Consider the following 21153-nt stretch of genomic DNA (forward strand, 5'->3'; position numbering starts at 1 on the left):
TAACTTTTTTCCCAAATATCACAATTACTGTCTCTGGCAATAGGGGACTGCCCAGCAAGGGGCTTTAGGCTGTTTATTGCCTTGGTTGGTGGGGAATCTAAAAGTCAGGCATAAAGCAGATGTTTTGTCCAGGACACGTTCGGCCTGCCTCTCTCAAGAACCATCCTCCTGCACTCATGAAAATCTGTAGCTTCAAGGCCTCTGAATTTAAAAGTGGCCAGGCCAGTTTTTTTTTTTTTTTTTTTTTGCTGCAGGGCGCCGCCGGCGCCGCAGAAAAGCGGCTCAGGGTTGCCGAAATCTGCATATGTATAGAGTCAAGCTGAGTCTCACATGGGGGAGGGGTAGCAAGCCTGCGGCTGCTCTGCTCATCTCCTGCCGGCCGCGGCTTGATTCCTGGGTACCGAATGAGCTTTAGTCCCAGGGCTTCTTGTGGAGTAAGGGCGTCGGGGCCCACTCCAGATCAAAATTCCCTCTGGCCGTCCTTCTCCTGAATCCAGGGACTCCCCGCCCGGGTCCCAAGAGAGGCACGCCTTGAGAGTCTTAATGGCTCGAAGTGGGAGTTTTCCTCCACATTTTGCCGTATGTAATTCCCGCTCTAGTCGGTCCCAAGTTTCCCATGAGAGTGGGTTGGCTCCAGTTAGCCACGGGACCCTGTGGGTCAATTCCTCCCAAATTTGTATGGCGCAGGGCTCTGAGATATTAATCCCCGCGTTTTGGAGGGTGAACTTTAGGATCTTAAGGGGCGAACTGTTTCGCCGACTCTGGAGTTGTCCCATCCTCTTACCTGGGGTGGGAGGATCGCGTGTCTCAGGATTTCCAACCTGTTTCCGTCAGGGCCGGTCGGGAGCCGGGCTTTCTTGCGTGGATTCGTGCAACCCACGTGGGCGCCCACTGTGTGGGGACTGCTTTCTCTGCTCCGGCTCAAATGCTTATTCCTTTCTCTCTTATTACCCTCGTATTGTCCCTCTCCCCCAACCCTCAGCCTGCAGGTCTGTCGGGGTGAGACGTAGGGGCGTCTCCGTCCTGGCGTGCGCGCGACCCGCGTGGGCAATGTGACCGTTTTCCTACCTACGTACATAGACCACGGAGTCAGCTTCTGAGAGTGAACTAACTTTATTGAGAAAGGGACAAGGGTAGATGATCCGGGGGAAGGGGGTTGGCCAGGATTCCCATAGGCCAAAAGGCTGTCACTTGACCTCCAAGGGGCTGGTCACTTGACCTCCAAGGGGCTACGTCACTCTGAGTGCGCCAAACCAGGGCGGGGCTGGTAGGCGCCAGGCTGGCTGCCAGCTAAGTCGGGGGTCTCTTTGCCCGACCGGTTTCTCTCCGGATTCCAATGTATAGAGGATGGAAAGGCCGCATTCCCCAGCTGGGGGAGGTGCCTCAGGGCCCCTTCCATCTAGGGGGGAAGATGGACCCCAACAGCTATCTACAAAAAAAAAAAAAAAAAAAAAAAAAAAAACAGACAGGAAATTTATCTATGATTGTGAACCTCTAAGATGGGTACAACAGGACTTGGTAAAGTTGGTTCAGGTCCACAACTGTGCCAAGGGGGGCTAGTAGACTTGCATTCCTAATCCAAATGGGCAGAAGAAAGACAAGAAATATGGCAACCCAGGGAATCTCATCTACCACTCAAAACAAGCAGAAAACAGCGTTCAATCAAAGTTCTAAAGGAGAGTCCTCAAAATGCTCTAAAATTCTGCTGATAAAATGATAAATAAAAACTTCAAGTCCTTTCAGACAAGTAATCTAGAGCACCAGTAGGTGAGCCAAAGAATAATAGGTGAATGTGATGAAATCAACTGTAAGTTAATAAAGGGAATTTATGGCTTCTACAAACAGATAAACTCAAACCGAAGGAAAAAGATTCCTATGAAAAGATAGTTACTCGGCTAAAAGGTTTGAGAGACAGCACTCAGAACCAAATTAATGAAGTAAAGAAGTCCATACAGGACCTAAGAGAGAATTATAGCAGAGACACGGAGGCCATTAAGAAAGACCAATCAGAAGGCAGGGAGACAAGAAACCAAGTTGAAAACTTTGGAAATACACTGGATGATGCAGAGAATCAATCTCAGAAATGGAGGACAGCCTACACTTTATGGAGAAAGAACAAAAATAATACAAAATCAATCCAGAAGGCAAGACAGATCCCTTCAGAAGCTTCAAGAATCAATCAGGAAGCCCAATATAAGGCTAATGGGTATTGAGGAAAACTAAGAGAAAGAAGTTAATGGAATAGGCAATTTGTTTAACAGAATACTAACAGGAGAGGCCCATCCAGATACAAGAAGCATTTAGAACCCAAAACAGACCAGACTAGAATAGTATATCCCTCCAACACATTGTAATCTGAACAGGGATTAATAGAGACCAAGGAAAGAATCTTCAAAGGTGCTAGGGAAAAGAGAACAATCACATATAAAGGAAAACCAATCAGAATTACCCCAGATTTTTTTTTTAGCAGATACCATGAAAGCAGGGGAGCCGAGAATGAGATATTCCACACCCTAAATTCAAAACAATATATGTCCACCAAACTAGCATTACACAATATACTCAGAGATGTCCTACACATTGAAAATCACCAAGATCATGATCCAGACAGGGAGAGTATACCTAAATAGAACTCCAGGTTAATGAACAAACAAACGTCTCTCAACCTAACTCTCAATATTAATGGATTAAACTCTCCAAATAATTGACATAGATTGACAAGTTGGATCAAAAAACAATATCCATCTTTCTGCTGCCTCCACAGTTTTTCCCATGTTCCATTACCATTGGGAATAAAAGTAAATGAGCCGGACACATCTGTAATCCTACTCAGGAGGCTGAGATCTGAGGATCTCAGCGTGAGTGAGCCAGGGCCGCAAGTCTGTGCGAGTTTTTTTCTAACTAACCAGCAAAAACCTGGAAGTGCAACTGTAGGGGAGAGTGGAGGCCACAGCCCTGATTTCAAGGCCTAGTACTAACAAAACAAAAAGCACAAATAAATATTAAACAGCAGGAAGTTGTCCTCAGGTAACTGTAGGTGTCAGGAAGCTAAAAGTTGGATTTGGATCAAATTACTTCCAACTTTACTCTAAACTCCTCATTTTCCAAGAAACACAGTCACCCAGCTTCAGCCAGCTGGATGATTTACCAATTGTTTTGTATCAGGTTACCTTTGGGGAGGGGACCCAGAGGCTGAGCCCTACATTAATATTGTAGCCTTTCAATCTCAGAGAAAGTCTAGGTTCCAGTGGCTCCCACCTGTAATCCTAGCTACCTAGGAGGCTGTAATCTGAGGATAGTGCTTCAAAGCCAGACCAGACAGAAAAGTCCATGAGACTCATCTCCAATTTACTGCCAGAAAACCAGAAGTGATGCTATGGCTCAAAGTGGCAGAGTGCTAGCTAGCCTTGAGCAAAAAAGTTCAAAGATAGCACCTAAGCCCTGAGTTCAAGACCCTTGACCAACAGAAAAAAAAAATCTCAAAGAACAGCTCTTCCTTTTCCAGAACTGAGCATGTGATCCACAACAACATTACTGTGAAGATGGTATCCATTAAGATCATTCATTCAGAGAGCCAGCCAGAGAAGAATTGCCACCAGAGCCTAGCTGAGATGCCCCCACTGCTCAGTGAACAGGAGCGAGACCAGCTCAAGACACAGCACATTAGAGGAATGCTACTCCTCTTTCTGTGTGTACATATGGTACAGCACTGAAAGTGAGACCCCAACCAAAGCTTCAGCCTTCCAAGTCCCAGTCCCCAAGTTCCTCCACACCTTCTTTGAAGTATAGTAGTATCTCCTCTCCTGAGTTCAGCTATGGGAAGGCAAACATCTGAAGTCAGAGGAGCTAGCCAGGGCGAGTGTGGGAAAGGATAAGTTCCTGGCTCATATCCTACACTCCAGTGTGAAGAGCAGAACCATTATTGACCTGATGGAAGGAATCTTCCCCAAAGGTGAACATCTGCTAGAGGAAGTGCAATGGCAGAAGTGGCTTTCCCAAATCCTCTCATCCAGAACTACAAAGAACAAGTGAGCAGAGATTGAATCTCAATTGTAGCCTGGATCTGGCCCTATATTTCTTAGGTTTAGAAAGGAGAAGAACATGATTGCCATTCGGGCTGGGATTATCAAGCTAGATGTTCAAGAAGAAAAACACAGGGCCAGAGAGAAGCCCAGAAACATGAAGGATAAAAATGACTGGGATCAGACTGTAAGAAGCATGACTGCCAAGGCCTTCACTATCTGATCTCAACTTTGCCTGTTGCTTAGGCAGATTTCTGTCAGAGTAAGGGGGAAAGACTCATGGGCTCATGCTTATGTAGTTTAGACTCACACAGAGGCTGATATTTCTGGCCAGGAATGCTGACTTGCAGCAAGAACCTTAACAATCCCTTAGGATTCCCTGCTGGAGCTTAGCTTGTTCCTGGAGCTGACAGAAAACAACAGCGGCATGTTTCCTTTGTGGGAAGTGAAGTTCAGCCATTTTTACCTCACGTATGAAATGAGGGAATATTATGGGTGTGTAACACAGACTCCTCTTGCAAAAGGCTAGTGCTCTTAGAGAAACATGGGTGAGTTTGAGGTGAAGTATAATTAAAATCTGACCTTAGTATAATAGAATCTGGCCAAAAATGACTAGGTTTATAGTGGATTCCTATTTGGAACTTACTGGGATTCATCTGTTTGTCCTTGCTTTTGGAAGATCAGGGCTTCCTGGAAAATCACAGGCATTATTAGAGTGACCCTTTGGTTGTAGGAATACAGCCTCAGGATCCTACCTAGGAGACCCTTCTGCTTGCTCCATTCTCCTGTCTTTTCTTTTCTCCCTCCTGTCCTTCCTTTCATCTCTCTGTTTCTTCTCTCTCTTTCTATGTTCTAAGTTTCACTCTATAAATGGGAAGAAAAAACAGAAATGGCCTTAGTCCTAGGAAACTGAACAATGGATAAGTTCTCTGTGCTTCCATAGCTACTTCTGTAGGTTTTCATAGAGCCCTACCCTCCAACTGGGACAGACTGAGCATTGCATTCCACAAATGTGTGGCAGCCTCGATAGACAGTATTTAGTCTTGGTCTCCCTGGGAGGATGTACTTAAATATGAGTTACTATATAATATTCTATTAGAAGAATATAACATTGTTTTCTAATATATTTTTAAATATGTTCTTAAGATCTTTCCCCCTTTTTATCTGAGTTACAATCGAGTTGTGCTTTGTACTCTTATGTATCTCTGATCAGTTGTTTGGGAAGAATTCCATCTCAAGGAAGGTAAAGCCTGTAAAGAATTATAGCAGGATATTGGATTTTATCACTTTGTCCCTAAGTTCTGAGGAGCTGAAATCTTTTGTCTCTCTGGTAGTTTTGTTTCTTACTGATGTTCCATTTCAAACTCTTGCCAATCTTAGAAGGCCAATTTCTCATAAATTAGGAAAGATCTTTATTGTGTTTGAATGTGTGCCAGTCCTTGGGCTTGAACTCAGCCTTGGAACTGACCCTAAAGTTCTTTTGTTCAAGGCTAGAACTCTGCCACTTGAGCCACAGCTCCACTCTGGGTTTTGGGAGATAAGAGTCTCACAGAATCTTGTGAAAGGTTTCAGAAAATAAAAAGCAGTTGGTGTAAATTAAAAAAAAAAAAAAAAAAAAAAAGAGTCTCACAGAATTTCTTGCCTCAGCTGGATTTGGACCACAATCCTTAGCTCTCAGCCTCCTGAGTAGCTAAGACTACAGGTGTGAGCCAATGAAACCTGCTATAGAAGATCTTCATATTCTAGTTATTCATGAATACTATATTTCAACAAGCCTATAATTCAATATTCAATGGAATGGTCATTTTCCTCAAATTAAAGTACCTGTCCTAGGGATGGGTTGTCAGGGCCTCACAACTAAATCTCATACAAATGTAAGTCTCTATTACTACCACTTATTGTTGTACCTGGCAACTGACCTTCCACAAAATATCCTCTCCAATGATATGGGTTAGAAATAACTTCGGGGTGCAGGGTAACAAAGAACTATTAGTACACAAGTCTAAATTGATCAGAGGGGTCTCAAACATGACTTGAGCAGTCTTTCTTAAACATCTATCCCTCAAAGCCTGGCAAAAAGGAATCCAAAGAGGCAACAGGAAATTAACTTCCTCATAGAATTGACAAATCTACAACTGGGGATATAGAAGGTTAGAACAGGGGTAATGGAATCTTCTGACACAACAGAAGGCAGGGAAGGTCATGACATAGCCAGGACGGTAACTGCCTGGGTCATAAAGCCAACAGGGTTGAACTGCAAAGGATGCCTGAGAGGAGCTGTGTCCACCTCAGCATCTGGACAGTGATCTAGCCATTCTTCTGCTACTGTGCTGGTTCATGTGAAGATTACACAGTTGGTTAGTAGAGGATCTAACCTTTGTTTTGCTTACTTTGTTGTGGGAAAATATATGGAACAAAATTTAACTATTTTAAATTATATGGTATATTAAATTATATGGTATAATGTATATTAATGTATATAATGTATAAATTATATGGTATATTAATGTATAGTATACTAATGTTATGTAACAATCACTATCATTCATCTAGTAAACATTTTTCATGTTCTTCAGCTGAAACATTTTCTGTAATATTATTGTTGATACTGATATTATATGTATTAGAATGTAAACTGTGTGTGTCTGAGTGTCCATATGTGCTTGGCCTAGGGAACAGACCTGTAATCCCAGCACTGAGGGAGAACTAGGAAGATGACACAAGAATATAATAAGTATAAATATAGTCCGCATTAACAAGATACACCTAGGGGAAGGTAATGTAGCTGGTAAATTAAAATAATTTTTATTCAGAATGGGAAGAACTGAATAACATTGAAGAATATTGAGTGACATGAAAGAGCAGGAGAGGCAACAAGCCTGGATAAAAACAAGCAACAAACAATTTTAAGCCTACTTCCTATCCCCAAGGAGAGGTAGAGGCAAGGGAAACTTAAGATCAATTACAAGGTAAGCCAGATGACTCAAATCACTGGTTCAACCAGGCACGAGTGGTGTGTGCCTATAATCCTAACTACTCAGGATGTTGATACCAGAGTATCATGGTATAAAGCCAGCTGGGGCAGAAAAGTATGTGGGACTCTTATCTCCAATTTCTAACCACTCAAAAATGAAGCTATAGTCAGGTGCCGGTTGCTCATGCCTGTAATCCTAACTATTCGAAGCTGAGATCTGAGGATCATGGTTCAAAGCCAGCTAAAGCAGGAAACTCTATGAGACTTATCTCCAATTAGCCACCAGAAAACCAGAAATGGCCCATGGCTCAAAGTAGTAGATCCATAGCCTTGCACTAAAGAGCTCAGGGAGAGTACCCAGATCCTTAGTTCAAGCCCCATGACCAAATATAAAAAAATAAATCACTGGCTCACATTCTAGCTGAACAATAAACTCATATCTCCTTCAGACCTTAAGCCCAGCGAGGGATTTAGAGAGTCAATGGCTAGTATAAGATGCAAATCTAGTCTGTGGAGTTTAACATTCTATCAAGATACCATTTTGAAAGGGGGCCTATTTTTTGACTGAAATATTCAGGCACTTAGGAAACAACAATTATACTTCTGGAAGACTTGTGACCTCAAGCCACAGTGTTTCCGTAGGATGGCTTGAATGATAGTTGTAAAGGAGAGTAAATTATAGGGGACACTAGAAGAAATGAGTACAACTGTTAGAGGCTTTGACTTCCCAGATAAGCAGTCAGTCTCACCACCCACAGGCCAAAATGGAAACAAATTACACATTAGGCTAGCTAGCATATTATTTGGCTTCTAGAACTACCTTTGCATTAAGTCCTACCTAAGTAAACTTGAAGGTCCTGATTTCAGATCTTCCAAATCCATGATTTTCACACAGATTCACTATCACAGATTACTGTGTAGGACCTGAAAGTCCAAAACATGAATTGGACCTCAGTGTGTGTTTGTTGCCAGGCAGGTCTAAGGATCTTCCTGACATAGCTACAAAAATCAAATACATTTTACAGTAAACTTCTAGAACAGTATTTGAAAGCACAGAAGCACTACTCCCCACCCCCCACTGTGGAAATGCATCCTGCTATGTGTTGTTTTTTCTTGTTTTGTTTTATTTGGTGCTGGTTCTAGGGCTTGAACTCACTCAGGGTCTGGGTGCTATCCCTTCACTTTTCTGCTCATAGCTGGAGCTCTACCACTTGTGCTCCACTTCTGAATTTTTATACAGATAAAATTTCAAATCCCTTGTGATCCTTGGATCTCAGCCTACTGAGAGTTAGGATTACATATGCGAACCCCTAGAGCCTGGCTCCGTGTTGTTTATTGACAAATAGAGTCACAGACCCAGGCTTGCCAAATTACCTACTTTCTACAATTTCTTGTACCCTTTTCCAAGAAGAGAAGAAATCTGGGTGGTGTCTGAAAACAGTAAGACCAATAGTTAGGAATTACATCTGGCATGTTATTTGCTTCCATGAAGGACTGAAAACCTAAAGGCAAACCCTTTCACAGCCTCCTGCTACCCATAGGAAAATAAACTAGCAGATTGGTTTTGTAACCAATGAAACCAGAAAAAAAGATACATAAGAGGTATGTCTCAGTTTTACTCTGCCTAGTGCAAACCTCAGTGCTTATTGGCTTCCCTACTCTCAAAAATGTTTGGAGTCACACCTAGCTGAGCTTCCTCTGGGGACACAACTGGATAGCGTATGGAGCAAAACAGGTGGCTATTCAGCTGTAAAAAGGACAAGATATCTTAGAATAGAAAGAATTAGAGCATGCCAATCATCAGTATGACAACAAGCCAAAAAAAATGTGCATTTGTAATTGTAGCTATTCAGGAGGCTGAAGATCTGAGGATCAAGGTTTAAAGTAAGCCTGGGAAGAAAAATCTTTAAGACTTTATCAGCCAAGAAGTCAGACTCAAAGCATGGCTCAAGTGGTGAAGTGCCAGCCATAAGTACAAAAAGCCTGTCAAGAGTCTCATATTAGCAGACAGAAAAAACTAACCACTGAAGGAAAGAGCTGCAGATATAGCATTCATGGCTTCTGTAGAAATGTGCCTGAGGCCCTGAGTTCAAACCTCCATACAGTAAAAAAAAAAAAAAAAAAAAAAAAAAAAAAAAAAGGTAAAGAAACTTCAAATTTGATTTCATCCTTACCTTCTTCTTTCCCCTCTGTTTTCTTCTTTCCCTTCCCTCCTTTTTTCCTTTCTTTATTAGTAGAAGGCCCTCATGCTATAGCCTGCTATAGGATAGAACTGTGACTCCAGTCATTTTGTTTTTAGAGAGGGTTTCCCTAAGATTTTCTATGATGGTCTCCTGACAGCACATCTTATTCAGCAACGATTACAGATGTGAACTACAACACTTAGCTAAAAATAATTTTTTCAAGGCCATCATAATATTACCTCAGGGAATTCTTAATAAAATTTATTCTAGGAAATGAATTTCCTAAAGAACAAAATGTTAGAGTAACATATTAATATAATCGAATAAAACTTCAAGATATTAACATTAAATATATTTTTTACATGTAATGACCTGTTCTAACAGCAGGTTATTATGTTTTTTATTGTGGCAATACTAGAGCTTGAACTCAGGTGTTGGGCACTGTCCCTTAGATTTTGCTGGCAATCTACTGCTTGATCTGTAACTCAACTTATATAGCTCTTTGTAATTAAATGGTAATAATCTCACAGGCTTTCCTGCCCTAGCTCACTTTGAAACCCAATACTAAAATCTCAGCTTCTGAGTAGCAAAGATAACAGATTTGAGCCCGATTTTTTTTTCACGGTTTCACTGTTTAACCAATATTGTAGGCTTGCCTGCAATTAGAGATCTTCCTTCCTAAGACTTTGAAGTGCTGTGACTATAAAAATGTGCCATGATACTCAGCTCAATGAAGTGCTCACTGTACATGTGGGTGTGGGGTGGGGAGGGGGTGCAGGGGGAATTAGAGCCCTGGATGTGGTCTCTGAGCTTTTTCCCTCAAGGCTAGAGCTGTACCACTTGAGTCACTGCTTTAATTCCAGAATTTTAGTGGTTAATTGGAGATGAGAGGCTCATAGACTTTCAACCACAATCCTTAGAGTTTAGCCTTCTGAGTAGCTCGAATTAGAGGCTACTAGTGATTAACTTTTAATCTTTTTTGAGGAGGAGGAAAATTCTAGGGGAGAACTCAGGCTATGTTAGACTAATATGATGTCACTGAACTACATCAACAATCCTAATCAATAAAGATCAATAGTATATATCAGGCATATGGTTCTTAAGACCAACAAAAAGAAGGAAACAAGTTCATTCAAACAATATTGTTGGTGAAATCACATATTACAAAATTCATCCTTTTATGTATATGTCATTATCTTTTAGTAGTTCTGAATACTATACAAATATCACCAATTTCTTATTTGTATAACTTGTCTTAGAAAATTGTTTTATTTTTCCTTCCATTAGATTTTCCAGGTATAGAATGTGCATGTCACACAGATGACCTAGAGTGAATCTAGACTATGAAGATAAAATTTAGAAAAAAAAAGGGCTCTGGTGGTGCTTATTCTACTGAATTTGGTTTGCCATTATATCCAGATCTTTTAATGGAAAGAATTAAGACATTTGTGTGTATGAAAAATAAGTCATTATAAAACAATCCTCAATTCGACATTAATTTACACAGTAGTCAGAAAGCCAATTGAGAATTCTTATGTCAACTGCCTTTCTCTTTCTTCTTTTATGTGGTGTCCCCACCCTGCTTTAGCTCAGGTCTTTCCTGGTAACCCTTAGATTCCAGACGCTTTTGAATGCAACCAAGATAATAAACAAGATTAACCGTCACCAGCTGTAACTTTATAACTCATTTCTTGTTCTCAAATTAAGAACATGGTTACTTATTTGAGTTATTCTATATTGTGAATTTTAAAAATGATACTAATACTATGTACATATATGAATTCCCTGAAAATTAAACCCAGACCCTTGTCTGTGGTAGTACAATCTCAAGTGTTTTTGAAGCTTCATTGTATCTCAGATGTTTCGTATAGCCCAAATATTATATACCAGATTTACTTGCTCTATCAGTGTTTGCCAAGATTTAGTTGTTTTTTTTAACTATTTTTTTATGTATTGTTTCAAGTGTTGTTTTTTTATTTTGTTTTTTGCAGTTGTGGGCCTGAACTCTGGCCTGGGCACTGTCCCTGAGCTCTTCATCTCAAGGCTGGTGCTCTAACCATTTGAGCTATAGCACTACTTCCAGTTTCTGGTGATTTATTGGAGATAGGAGTCTCATGACTTTCTACTTAGGCTGGTTTTGAACCAGGATCCTCATATTCTCAGCCTCCTGGGTAGTTAAGATCACAGGCATGAGCTGCAAGCACCTGGCTTGTTTCTATCTTTTCTTTGGATGCAAACTTAAAAGAAGTTTAATATTAACTTAATTTCAGAGTTTAGATTGTATAAAACATTTTTTAAAGTTGGCATTAATTTTTGCTCTTAAGCTATTCTCGTCCATCATAGGCACTTTTAAATTCTGCTTTATTTTCCAATATTTTCTTTTTTTAAAAAAAGGGTATATTTATTTTTATTTACTGTTACAAAATGCCATTGTGGCATTTATGTTATTTGGTTTCTTGGTGTTTCTACTTAATAAATTCCTGAGAACACTTTGTTAGTATGCAATGATCTTAAAATAACTGATAAAATGTATTACAATGTTATGACATCTTGTTTTTATATATGTTGTATAATGTTTAAATTAGGTTAAATATTTCTATCTCTTCAAATCTTGAATATTTCTTGTAAATATTGAAGATCCTTCTAACTTTTTAGTATATTATTATCTATGTCAACTTACTATTCAATATCATCAATATCATCAGAAATACTTATTCCTGCTCAAACTTTTACCCCCATACTTCCTTTCCCTAGACATTTTTCTCCTTGCACAGTATTATATTATGTGAATACACTTTAGTTTATTAGTCTAAATACATATGTGTATGTCCAGGTAGGGATATTTTGTAATTTTGTTAACTGTACTTATGGTATTGATCCCTACCATGGCTGGATAAAAGGAGGAATGAATCTGCAATTTTTCTGGATGTTAAATTCAGGGCTGGTACTTTCTACTATTTGAGGCTACGACACAGCCTTCTAATGATTTTTAATGGCTAAAACTACACCTAACAAGGTGATCCATTTTGCATATTCACAAGCCATCCATTAGAATGTCTTGCTTCCTCACAGCCAGGCACCAGTGGCCCATGACCATGATTCTAGCTACATAAGAGGCTGAGATCTGAGGATCCCGATTCAAAGCTAGCATTGCCAGAAAAGTCCACAATACTTTGATCTCTAATAAACTACTCTGAAAAAGACAGAAGTAGTACCGTGGCTCAAGTGGTAGAGCACTAGCCTTGAACACAAGAAGGCTCAAGCATAGTGCCCTGAGTTCAAACTGAAGGACAGTGGGGGGGGGGCGGGGAGGGGAGGAGGAGGAGGAGGAGGGAGGAGGAGGAGGAGAGGAGGGAGGAGGAGGAGGAGGGAGGAGGAGGAGGAGGGGGAGGAGGAGGAGGAGGGGGAGGAGGAGGAGGAGGGGGGAGGAGGAGGAGGAGGGGGAGGAGGAGAGGAGGGAGGAGGGGGAGGAGGGGGAGGAGGGGGAGGGAGGAGGAGGAGGAGGAGGAGGAGGAGGAGGGGGGAGGAGGGAGGAGGGAGGGGAGGGAGGAGGAGGGAGGAGAGGGGGAGGAGGGGGAGGAGGGGGAGGAGGGGGAGGAGGGGAGGGGAAAAAAAGAATAGGAATGACTAGTAGTACCTCAATATGATAGACAAGAAATGGTATCTCATTTATTAATAATGGTGAACATTTTTTAAATGTTTTAGGGCTATGTTCTAGGGTAATCTGTCAGGTAATGGTATTAGTTTTCAACTGGTGTAACAAAATGAGAGAAACAACTGAACTGAAAAAAGGTTTATTTTTAATTCATTGTTTAGAAGTTTTGGTCAATGACCAGCTGGCTCCATGGTTTTTAGGTCTGTGGCAAGGCAGAAACATCATGGCTGAGGAGTACATCTTAGAATTTGTTCACTAAGAATTTGTCAACCAGACACAGTAGTTATAAAAATGTAAGAATGTTATATTCTTCTTTTATCTGGCAGTTACTACCATTTGCAAGCCCCAGAAATACTGAAGACTTGTTAGGCATTACTTAAATAATATCATGATCTTTATTAAAGGTTCATTATCAATGGATGGTTTCCTAAAAGAGGTTATAACAGGCTATCTTGTTACATAAAAGATCTTCAACCGTGGGCATCATCTCTTAACTAGTCGGTATTTTTACCAAAAACTACCTAAATGTCTCTTTTAGCATGAATTTTAGCTTCTGCTATTGTAAACATCATGTCTATTGTCATATCTCTACTTACTGTATATGCCAAAAACTTGAATGTAAATGGGCAAAGTAAAATGTTAATTTGATGCTAAAATATTGTCCCTCCAGAAAGTGTCCTTTCTTTTAAAAATCAGATACATATTTGCATTTTGTGAAAGACTTTTTAAAAGATTTCTTTCTTTATTGGCAAAGTGATGTAGAGGGGTTACAGTTTCATACATAAGGCAGTGAGTGCATTTCTTGTCCAACTTGTTACCCTCCTCCCTCATTTTTACCGTACCTTCTGGCCTTCCCATTTGCCTCTCCCCATGACGTGTACAGTTGGTTTACAGCATATAGTTTTTTAAATATTGCTGTTGGATTGGTTTATCTTTTTATCCTTTGTCTCTTGATTTTGGTATTCCCTTTTCATTCCTTAGTTACAATACATGTAAATACAATATGCAGGGTACCAAAACCAATTACAGTGATATCAGTAAAACCATGGGGAAGAAAGACAAAAAAAAAAAGGCATAATTTCACATGGTACGTTGAAAATAACAGCATCAATGATAAGCCACTTGTTTTCATAACTTGAAGTTCATTTTGCTTAGCATCATCTTAAGCATTAATATCGTCACATTCACACACATATCTTAGTCATGTTGAAAAGTCCACTTTAATGGTAGTATATCCATTAAGCTGTTTAAACCGTCTCTAGAACATCTTTGCCAAATAAAACTGTAGTCCTAATTCCCTTGCCCCTCCTCTCCTGAGCCCCTGGCAACCACCATTGTACTCTGTCTCCATGAATTCCTCCTCACGGCAGTTCAAGTTTATGGGTAGATGGCTTTTTGGTGATGGGCTCATTACACATGTCATTAAGTCTTTAAAGCTCAGCCAGGGCATAGCCTGTGTTAGAACTATCTGCACTTAGAAAGTTATCTATAGACCCCTGGTTTATTCTATCTTTTCACAGGCAGATTTTTCCCTTTGGTACTGTGAGAAATGCCAAGAACCTATGTATTCTAAATTTCTTTTGAGCACATGTCCACAATTACATTGCTGATCATGTGGTAATTCTATGTTCAAAGTTTCAAAAATCATTGTCTAATATCCCAAATTTACTATTTCTGTTAAAAGGATTTTACTTCTTCCCCACCCTAAAATTTGTGTATTTTAATATAAGGTGTTTTTCCTTAAAAGATGTTTATTCAGTACTTTCATTTTATGACACAGGCCATTATAATTAACATGTGGTTAATTTACTTAACATTTTTGTTTTTTTATTTTTTTATTTTTTGGCCAGTCCTGGGCCTTGGACTCAGGGCCTGAGCACTGTCCCTGGCTTCTTCCCGCTCAAGGCTAGCACTCTGCCACTTGAGCCACAGTGCCCCTTCTGGCCGTTTTCTGTATATGTGGTGCTGGGGAATCGAACCTAGGGCCTCGTGTATCCGAGGCAGGCACTCTTGCCACTAGGCTATATCCCCAACCCCTTACTTAACATTTTTGACATGAATAAATATCATTTAATATCAAGAACAAAAAAGGCCAGGAAGCACTGAGAGCCCTGAAACTTGCATTACTCTTTTTGTGCATGTAATTTATTGAATTTGAATATGTTTTGTAACTTCTCTGAGTTTCCACCTCAGTGACATATGGGGATCATTGAGTCCTCATCATTGGATTGCCATATGTAATTTAATTACATTATTACTTATTAGTAATGTATTTAAAAGCAATATTCGTAAAGTAGAGTACAGCTTAATTTACACAGCACAAATGGTAAGCATACAATTAATATCTTGTGAAAGACAGAAGAAATTTGTGAAGCTTTGCTTTGACCTCACATTCTGTATAACAGTACTTTTACTATAGACGGTTCATCTCTTTCTGCGGATCTTTTCAGGTTTGCTGAACATTTCCTTTCCCTATTCAACGTTTTCTACTTCTTCGAAGAATATTTGTGATTTTCCCATCATTCAAATGTGTGAATTCACATTTAAGAAATACAGGTAATTAAAAAGACGTTTTTCAAATTTTAGATCTTTTGAATTTGGGAGATACTTTTGGACCAGAATTTTCTGACTATGTCTAACACACTCAAAAATTTAAATTGGGGCTGGAATATGGCCTAGTGGTAAAGTGCTTGCCTCGTATACATGAAGCTCTGGGTTCCACTCAGCACCACATATATATAAAAGCCAGAAGTGACGCTGTGGCTCAAGAGGTAGAGTGCTAGCCTTGAGCAAAAAGAAGCCAGGGACAGTGCTCAGGCCCTGAGTTCAAGCCACAGGACTGCCAACAAAAACAAAACAAATAAAGGCAACTGAAAAAAAAAATTAAATTAACAAAAGATCTAAAGTTGCTTCATAGTACAAATGTGAACATAAGCTTTTCTTTGTAAGTTGTATTTAATTCTTATAAAATATATAACTGTATATATGTGTGTGTATATATATATATATATACATATATATGTTGTGTTTTAAGCTGTAATTAATAGAGGTCCTACTATCCAAAGTAGAAGATTTTGAGGAGACATGGGTAAAATATGTTAATGGCCATAATTTGTCACATTTAACCCACAAATCTTTAAGTTATGCTGACTCTGATTTTAATTATATAAAGCATTGGACAGTTTCACTAACATTTTAGAAAACTATATAAAGATGGAAGTCCTCTATCCTGGTGATATCCTTAGAAGTACTTTTTGGTGTTCATGTTTTAAAGTTAAAAATGAAAATATCTATTTCTACAAATAAAATCAGGAATGCTTTTCTTGAGATGAAGGTTACATAGATTGATTCATTAGTATTGGAGTTTTGAATTAAAGGTTTAATGCTTATTAGGCAGTCATACATCACTTGATACACATCTCCAGTCCTTTCTGCTTTGGTGTGTTTGTGTGTGTGTGTGTGTGTGTGTGTGTGTGTGTGTGTGTGTGTACTAGGTGTTGAACTCAGGGTTTGGACACTGTCTTTTAGCTTTTTTTTTTTGCTCAAGAATGGTAGCTTAGCACTTGAGCCAAGCTCCACTGCTGACTTTTTGCTGGTTAACTGGAGATGAGTCGCACAGTCTTTGCTACAAGATTTACTGAAAAGTAATCCTAAGATCAGACTTCCTTAGGATTTCAGTGTGAGCTTTTCCTACTAAGTGTCTTTAGTTGTTTTTTTTTTTTTTTTGTGTGTGTGTAGGATCTCTGATTATATTTTTGCTATTTATTCTTCCCATGTAGCTAGTATGACAATTGGAATTTCCATGTCATGCTAATTGTTGACATTAGATCTGACAAACATTTGGTCTAGGCCGGGCTAGCTTTGGACCATAACACTCCTGATGTCTGCAATATTACAGGTGTGAGCCACAGTACCAGACCTAGGTTAGCTCTTTATTGTTAGTTGCTATGTTACATTCCACTATAATTTTGCTGATACCATGACATATTTAGGTAGTCCTTCATTTAGAAACATTGGTTATAGTATACAGACAAGCTGACCTGTCTGGCCGCACAAAGCATTCATAAACAGCCAAGCCTAGAATTAGCTGATTGTCTCTTCTATCTCTGATGACATTGCCATGAAAATAAGAAAGGAAACATAGAAGGCTGCAATTGGGAGAGTGGCACATCCTTTTCATGGAACAAAGAGGAGCCAGTCACCAGAGGCACCAGTGTAGCACTCATTGCATCTTGTACTGAAACATGGTTTTCAAGTGAAGATGATCAAAGCACATTATGCATGTGTATAGAAATATCACAAAGAATCCCTTTTGTGCAGTTGGTATACACTAAGAAAAGAAAAAGAGGTTTAAAAAATGGGTTATTTCCAACTTTTCTCTATGGCCAGTGGTACTAAAACAAGCATCTGTACAGAATTTTGTTAACCCTAGTCTTACTATTCTCAAACTCTGAAAGAGATGGTCACATTGGAAATGATATATTACACATATCAACATATTAGATGTAAATATATGTATGTATATTTGTGTGGTTGTGGATATAATTCAGGATCTTGCATATGGTAGTTGCTACCACTGAGCTATATCCCCAGCACATCTTACAAATGAATATTCCTATAATAGTAATGGATTTAGGGATTCTATTATTTTTATCTAAAATATCTAGAATAATATGTATGTAGAACGCTTAACTATAGCTTTTAGACAAGATAGATGAAATACAAATTTTTAGCACTGTCTAATCCATGATACATCTCTTGTTTCCCTCCTTGGCTTTCTTTGGTGTTCCTGTCCTGACTGCATGTCTTCTCAACTGTGTCTTCAGTTTTTCTGAAGTGAAGTACTGGATTGGCAAACTGGTTGGCCTCCTTTGCTGTTATATGGCTTGGGCTTTTGGATTAAGCTTAGCAAGAGCAGATCCTGGCGAATTTGGGAATTTGACAGCAATATTGTCCAGGTTGTGTTCATTGGACTCTGGGAAGCTTATTATTACCAAAAATTTAATGTATCTGGTTCAATTGTTGAATTGCCAATGCACAGCACTATCAACGCAAGCTGGATTATTTCACCTGAACTTCAGTATGGGCAGGACATGATACTGTTGGCTAACTTTATGAAGTCAGTAGTCCTGGTTTTCAGCACACAGGCTATTTTGGTCAGCTGGATCAAAGCCCCATTCCCAGAGTTCCTGCGATCGTGTTACAACATCTCTATCTTCTTTCTTGTCCTCAGCAGTGGTTGTACAGTAGGTGCTGTGAGCTGGAACTATGCTGTGGAGTTCTATGGTCAATCTACCCTTGACTTTCCAGTTACTTTTCCTGTTGAAAAAGAAGCACTGATAAAGAAACACTTATCTCATGTTTTTCCACTAGGTATTCTCACAGCCACCTTCTCACTCTTTGGTGCAACCATGTTGATGTTTGAGACATGTTCACTGAAACGGAAAAACAAAGTGAAGCCTGTATCTATGGCTTAAAGTGAACCAAAAGATTTGAACTGAGGGCTGTGCCTTTGGAAAGTCTGATAATTATTTACTTGAATAAACTTACTACATGCATACAATATTGTGTGCAGTCATCCACTTATTTAAAATAAAACACAAATTTTGATATCTCAAGATACATCTAAAGTGTATATTGTCTACTACTTTGTAAGTCCATTCCTTTCTTTAAAAGTTTTCACTCAGTGAAATCATGCAATGCAAAGGTAGAGGAAAGCACAGAAAAGATCATTCAAGTTGTCTTCCTTGATTCATACTAATCATCATCATTAGTAAAAGAGTTTGACTTGTAACCCTGGAAAGACAAAGAGTAGCAATAGAGACAGTGGCATCAACAGGAGAGACATGAGGCAAGCGTATATCACCAACCACAACAAATTACCAGATGATGGTATCTTTAAAATGAGCTCATATTAACCCACAGGAAAATGACTACATTTGAAGTTTAGAGTTCTTTACAGCTTTACAGCTTATAAACAGTGAAGCTGGACAAGGTTTCTTAATCTTGCAATGATGACTTTGGTGTTGGGTTCGACTGGGAATAGGAAAGGTATGCAATGAAAATTGTAGAATCCATAACTTTTCTCCAGGTGTGAAAAACCAAAATGGTCAGGCATTTCAAAGTGTCCTTGATGGTTCATGGTGAAAATGAGATTTGAGGAGAACCAGTGAACTATATATAGTCCAAAGCTCAAGTATAAAAAGTTATGAAAAGTTAGCCAGGCACTGGTGGCTTGTGCCTGTAATCCTAGCTACTAGGAGGCTGAGATCAGAGGATCATGGTTCAAAGCCAGCCAGGACAGGGAAGGCCATGAGACTCTTATCTCCAATTAACTACTAGAAGAATGGAAGTGGCACAATGGCTAAAATGGTAGAGCACTAACCTTGTGCTGGAGAGTTCAGAGATAGCACCCAGGCCCAGAGTTCAAGCCCTATGACCAATGAAAAACATCATGAAATATCTAAAAGATTTTGAAGAAATTGCTAAGTAAAAATTATAGTCTTGGGGGCATGAGGGACAAGGTAACAAACAGTACAAGAAATGTATCCAATGCCTAACGTATGAAACTGTAACCTCTCTGTATATCAGTTTGATAATAAAAATTTGAGAAAAAAAATTATAGTCTTACAGTCATATCTCTGCTCATTGGCTTTTTCATCTTCTGAGGGGAGCAGGGGTATTTGGCATTTTCAGTGTCTATGAGAATGCAATATTTGGTGTGGGGGAGACTGGGGCTTGAACTCTGGGCCTGGGTGCTTGCTGTCCCTGAGCCTCTTTGTGCTCAAGACAAGCTAGTACTGTACTACTTGAACCACAGTGCCACTTCTGCAAATGTAATCTTTTAAACTTCTTTGTGTGGGGTTCAAAAGTGAATATGAAAAATTGAGTAGATGCCAACCTATCATTTTGGCCCCAATGTAGGAGTCAAATATTGTTGAGAGCACTGTTAAATATTGCTAGGGTAGTGCTTTAAATAAACTTTTTTGAAAATATCCTTTCAATGTTTATTTCTCCTTTAGAGGTGCTAAGAGGGTGACCTTTAAATTGGAAGCTATTAAAATATTCTCCAGGTTCATGGCCACTTTTAGTGAAGAATTCCTAGCCCAAGAACTGCTTGACTGCCTCATGACAATCACCAGCATCAGCTGTTTTGAACCTGAAGCACAACTCCATCTTCAGGAGGAACTGGCCCAAGTAGTCTGCACCAGACAGTAACACAGCAGCAACTTCATCTAGGCAAGAGGGCAAACACTTCCTTATCCTGGTGGTCCAGTAGCAGAAGACCTATGATTGGGAACAGCTATCATATTTGTGCAAATCCCTCATTTGCATGTGGATTATTACAACCCCTTTCTGGCTGCATAAGCAGGCTCCTCAGCTTACTTTATGAGTGATCACCAGAAGACACTGTCCTGTGCTGTATCTTGTTTTGTATCCAACAAGTGCAGTGAAGACTTCTCCATTCTTCCTTACTTAGTATCAATAATTATTCAATAGGAGAATGGTTGAGTTAGTAAAAAGGAAGAAAGAAAAAGGTGACAATACAGGCAGCAATGGCAGGGGGAGTTGAATTGATGTCATTGTGGAGCAGTAGTGTAACAGTGGGACAAGCAAAGTGAATAGGTCAGGGAGGCTAACAGCAAAAGCAGCATCTGGCAGACAGCCATGAAGAATGCACATAGTGGCAGGAGATGCAGAATCAGCTGGGAAGTAAGAAGAACAGACAAGGTGAGTTGTAGCCAGCATCAAGAAGAGTACAACTGAAATAGCCTTGAAAATGAAATGAAAGCAGCATAGGGATTGTTAGAGTTAAAGCTCCCTTTATTCATCTTAATCATAGGTCCTTGCATTGAGGCATAAAAGAGCTGAAACTTTGAAGCCTCAGAACATAGGGCTTTCTTTGCCTTCACAGTCAAAGGCCTAAACCAATTGTCATCAGCCACTACTCTACTTACAAACATTCACAAAGGATTGTGAATAACTGCAGAAAGACCTAATCATCATCTACATTTGAGGTAAAGACAACTGCCATCTGATTTGTGACAGATAGGTGATGAGAATTGGGAAACATAAATCACTAAACAGAGCATCAAAGTAAGTTGTAAATCATAATATATAGATCATATAAGGGGCAAGAAATTGTTGGATATAGTTCAAATGCAAGAGCTCTTGGCCTAGCAAGTGCAAAGCCTAGTGCCACAGAAAGAAAAAAGGCAAGGATAGATGACAAAACCTACTGAGGAAGATAGACTGTTTACAGATCCTGAGTCATTCTTCGGCTGTGGCTTCTCCCTGTAGATCTAAACTATGGAGCCA

The 21153-nt window shown here is 39.6% G+C and overlaps 1 protein-coding gene across 1 annotated transcript; it reads left to right on the forward strand.

The window, feature by feature from the left end:
- The first annotated feature begins 4101 nt into the window (after positions 1 to 4101).
- LOC125344544 lies at positions 4102 to 19033 on the forward strand. Its single transcript, XM_048337038.1, has 3 exons — positions 4102 to 4209; positions 15254 to 15390; positions 17672 to 19033. Exons 1-3 carry the CDS (start codon positions 4102 to 4104, stop codon positions 18309 to 18311), a joined length of 885 nt encoding a protein of 294 aa, XP_048192995.1. The 3' UTR covers positions 18312 to 19033.
- Positions 19034 to 21153: the final 2120 nt, after the last annotated feature.

Source organism: Perognathus longimembris, unplaced genomic scaffold (genome assembly GCF_023159225.1).
Source record: "Perognathus longimembris pacificus isolate PPM17 unplaced genomic scaffold, ASM2315922v1 HiC_scaffold_149, whole genome shotgun sequence".
NCBI lineage: Eukaryota > Metazoa > Chordata > Mammalia > Rodentia > Heteromyidae > Perognathus > Perognathus longimembris.

Bases quoted from the DNA above. Each gene is read 5' to 3' on its own strand.
- LOC125344544 (XM_048337038.1), top strand. From the start codon at position 4,102: ATGATTGCCATTCGGGCTGGGATTATCAAGCTAGATGTTCAAGAAGAA. The intron at 4,210-15,253 runs GTAAGAAGCATG...CTTTTACTATAG, and splicing joins AAAATGACTGGGATCAGACT to ACGGTTCATCTCTTTCTGCG. The intron at 15,391-17,671 runs GTAATTAAAAAG...GTTTTTCTGAAG, and splicing joins TTCACATTTAAGAAATACAG to TGAAGTACTGGATTGGCAAA.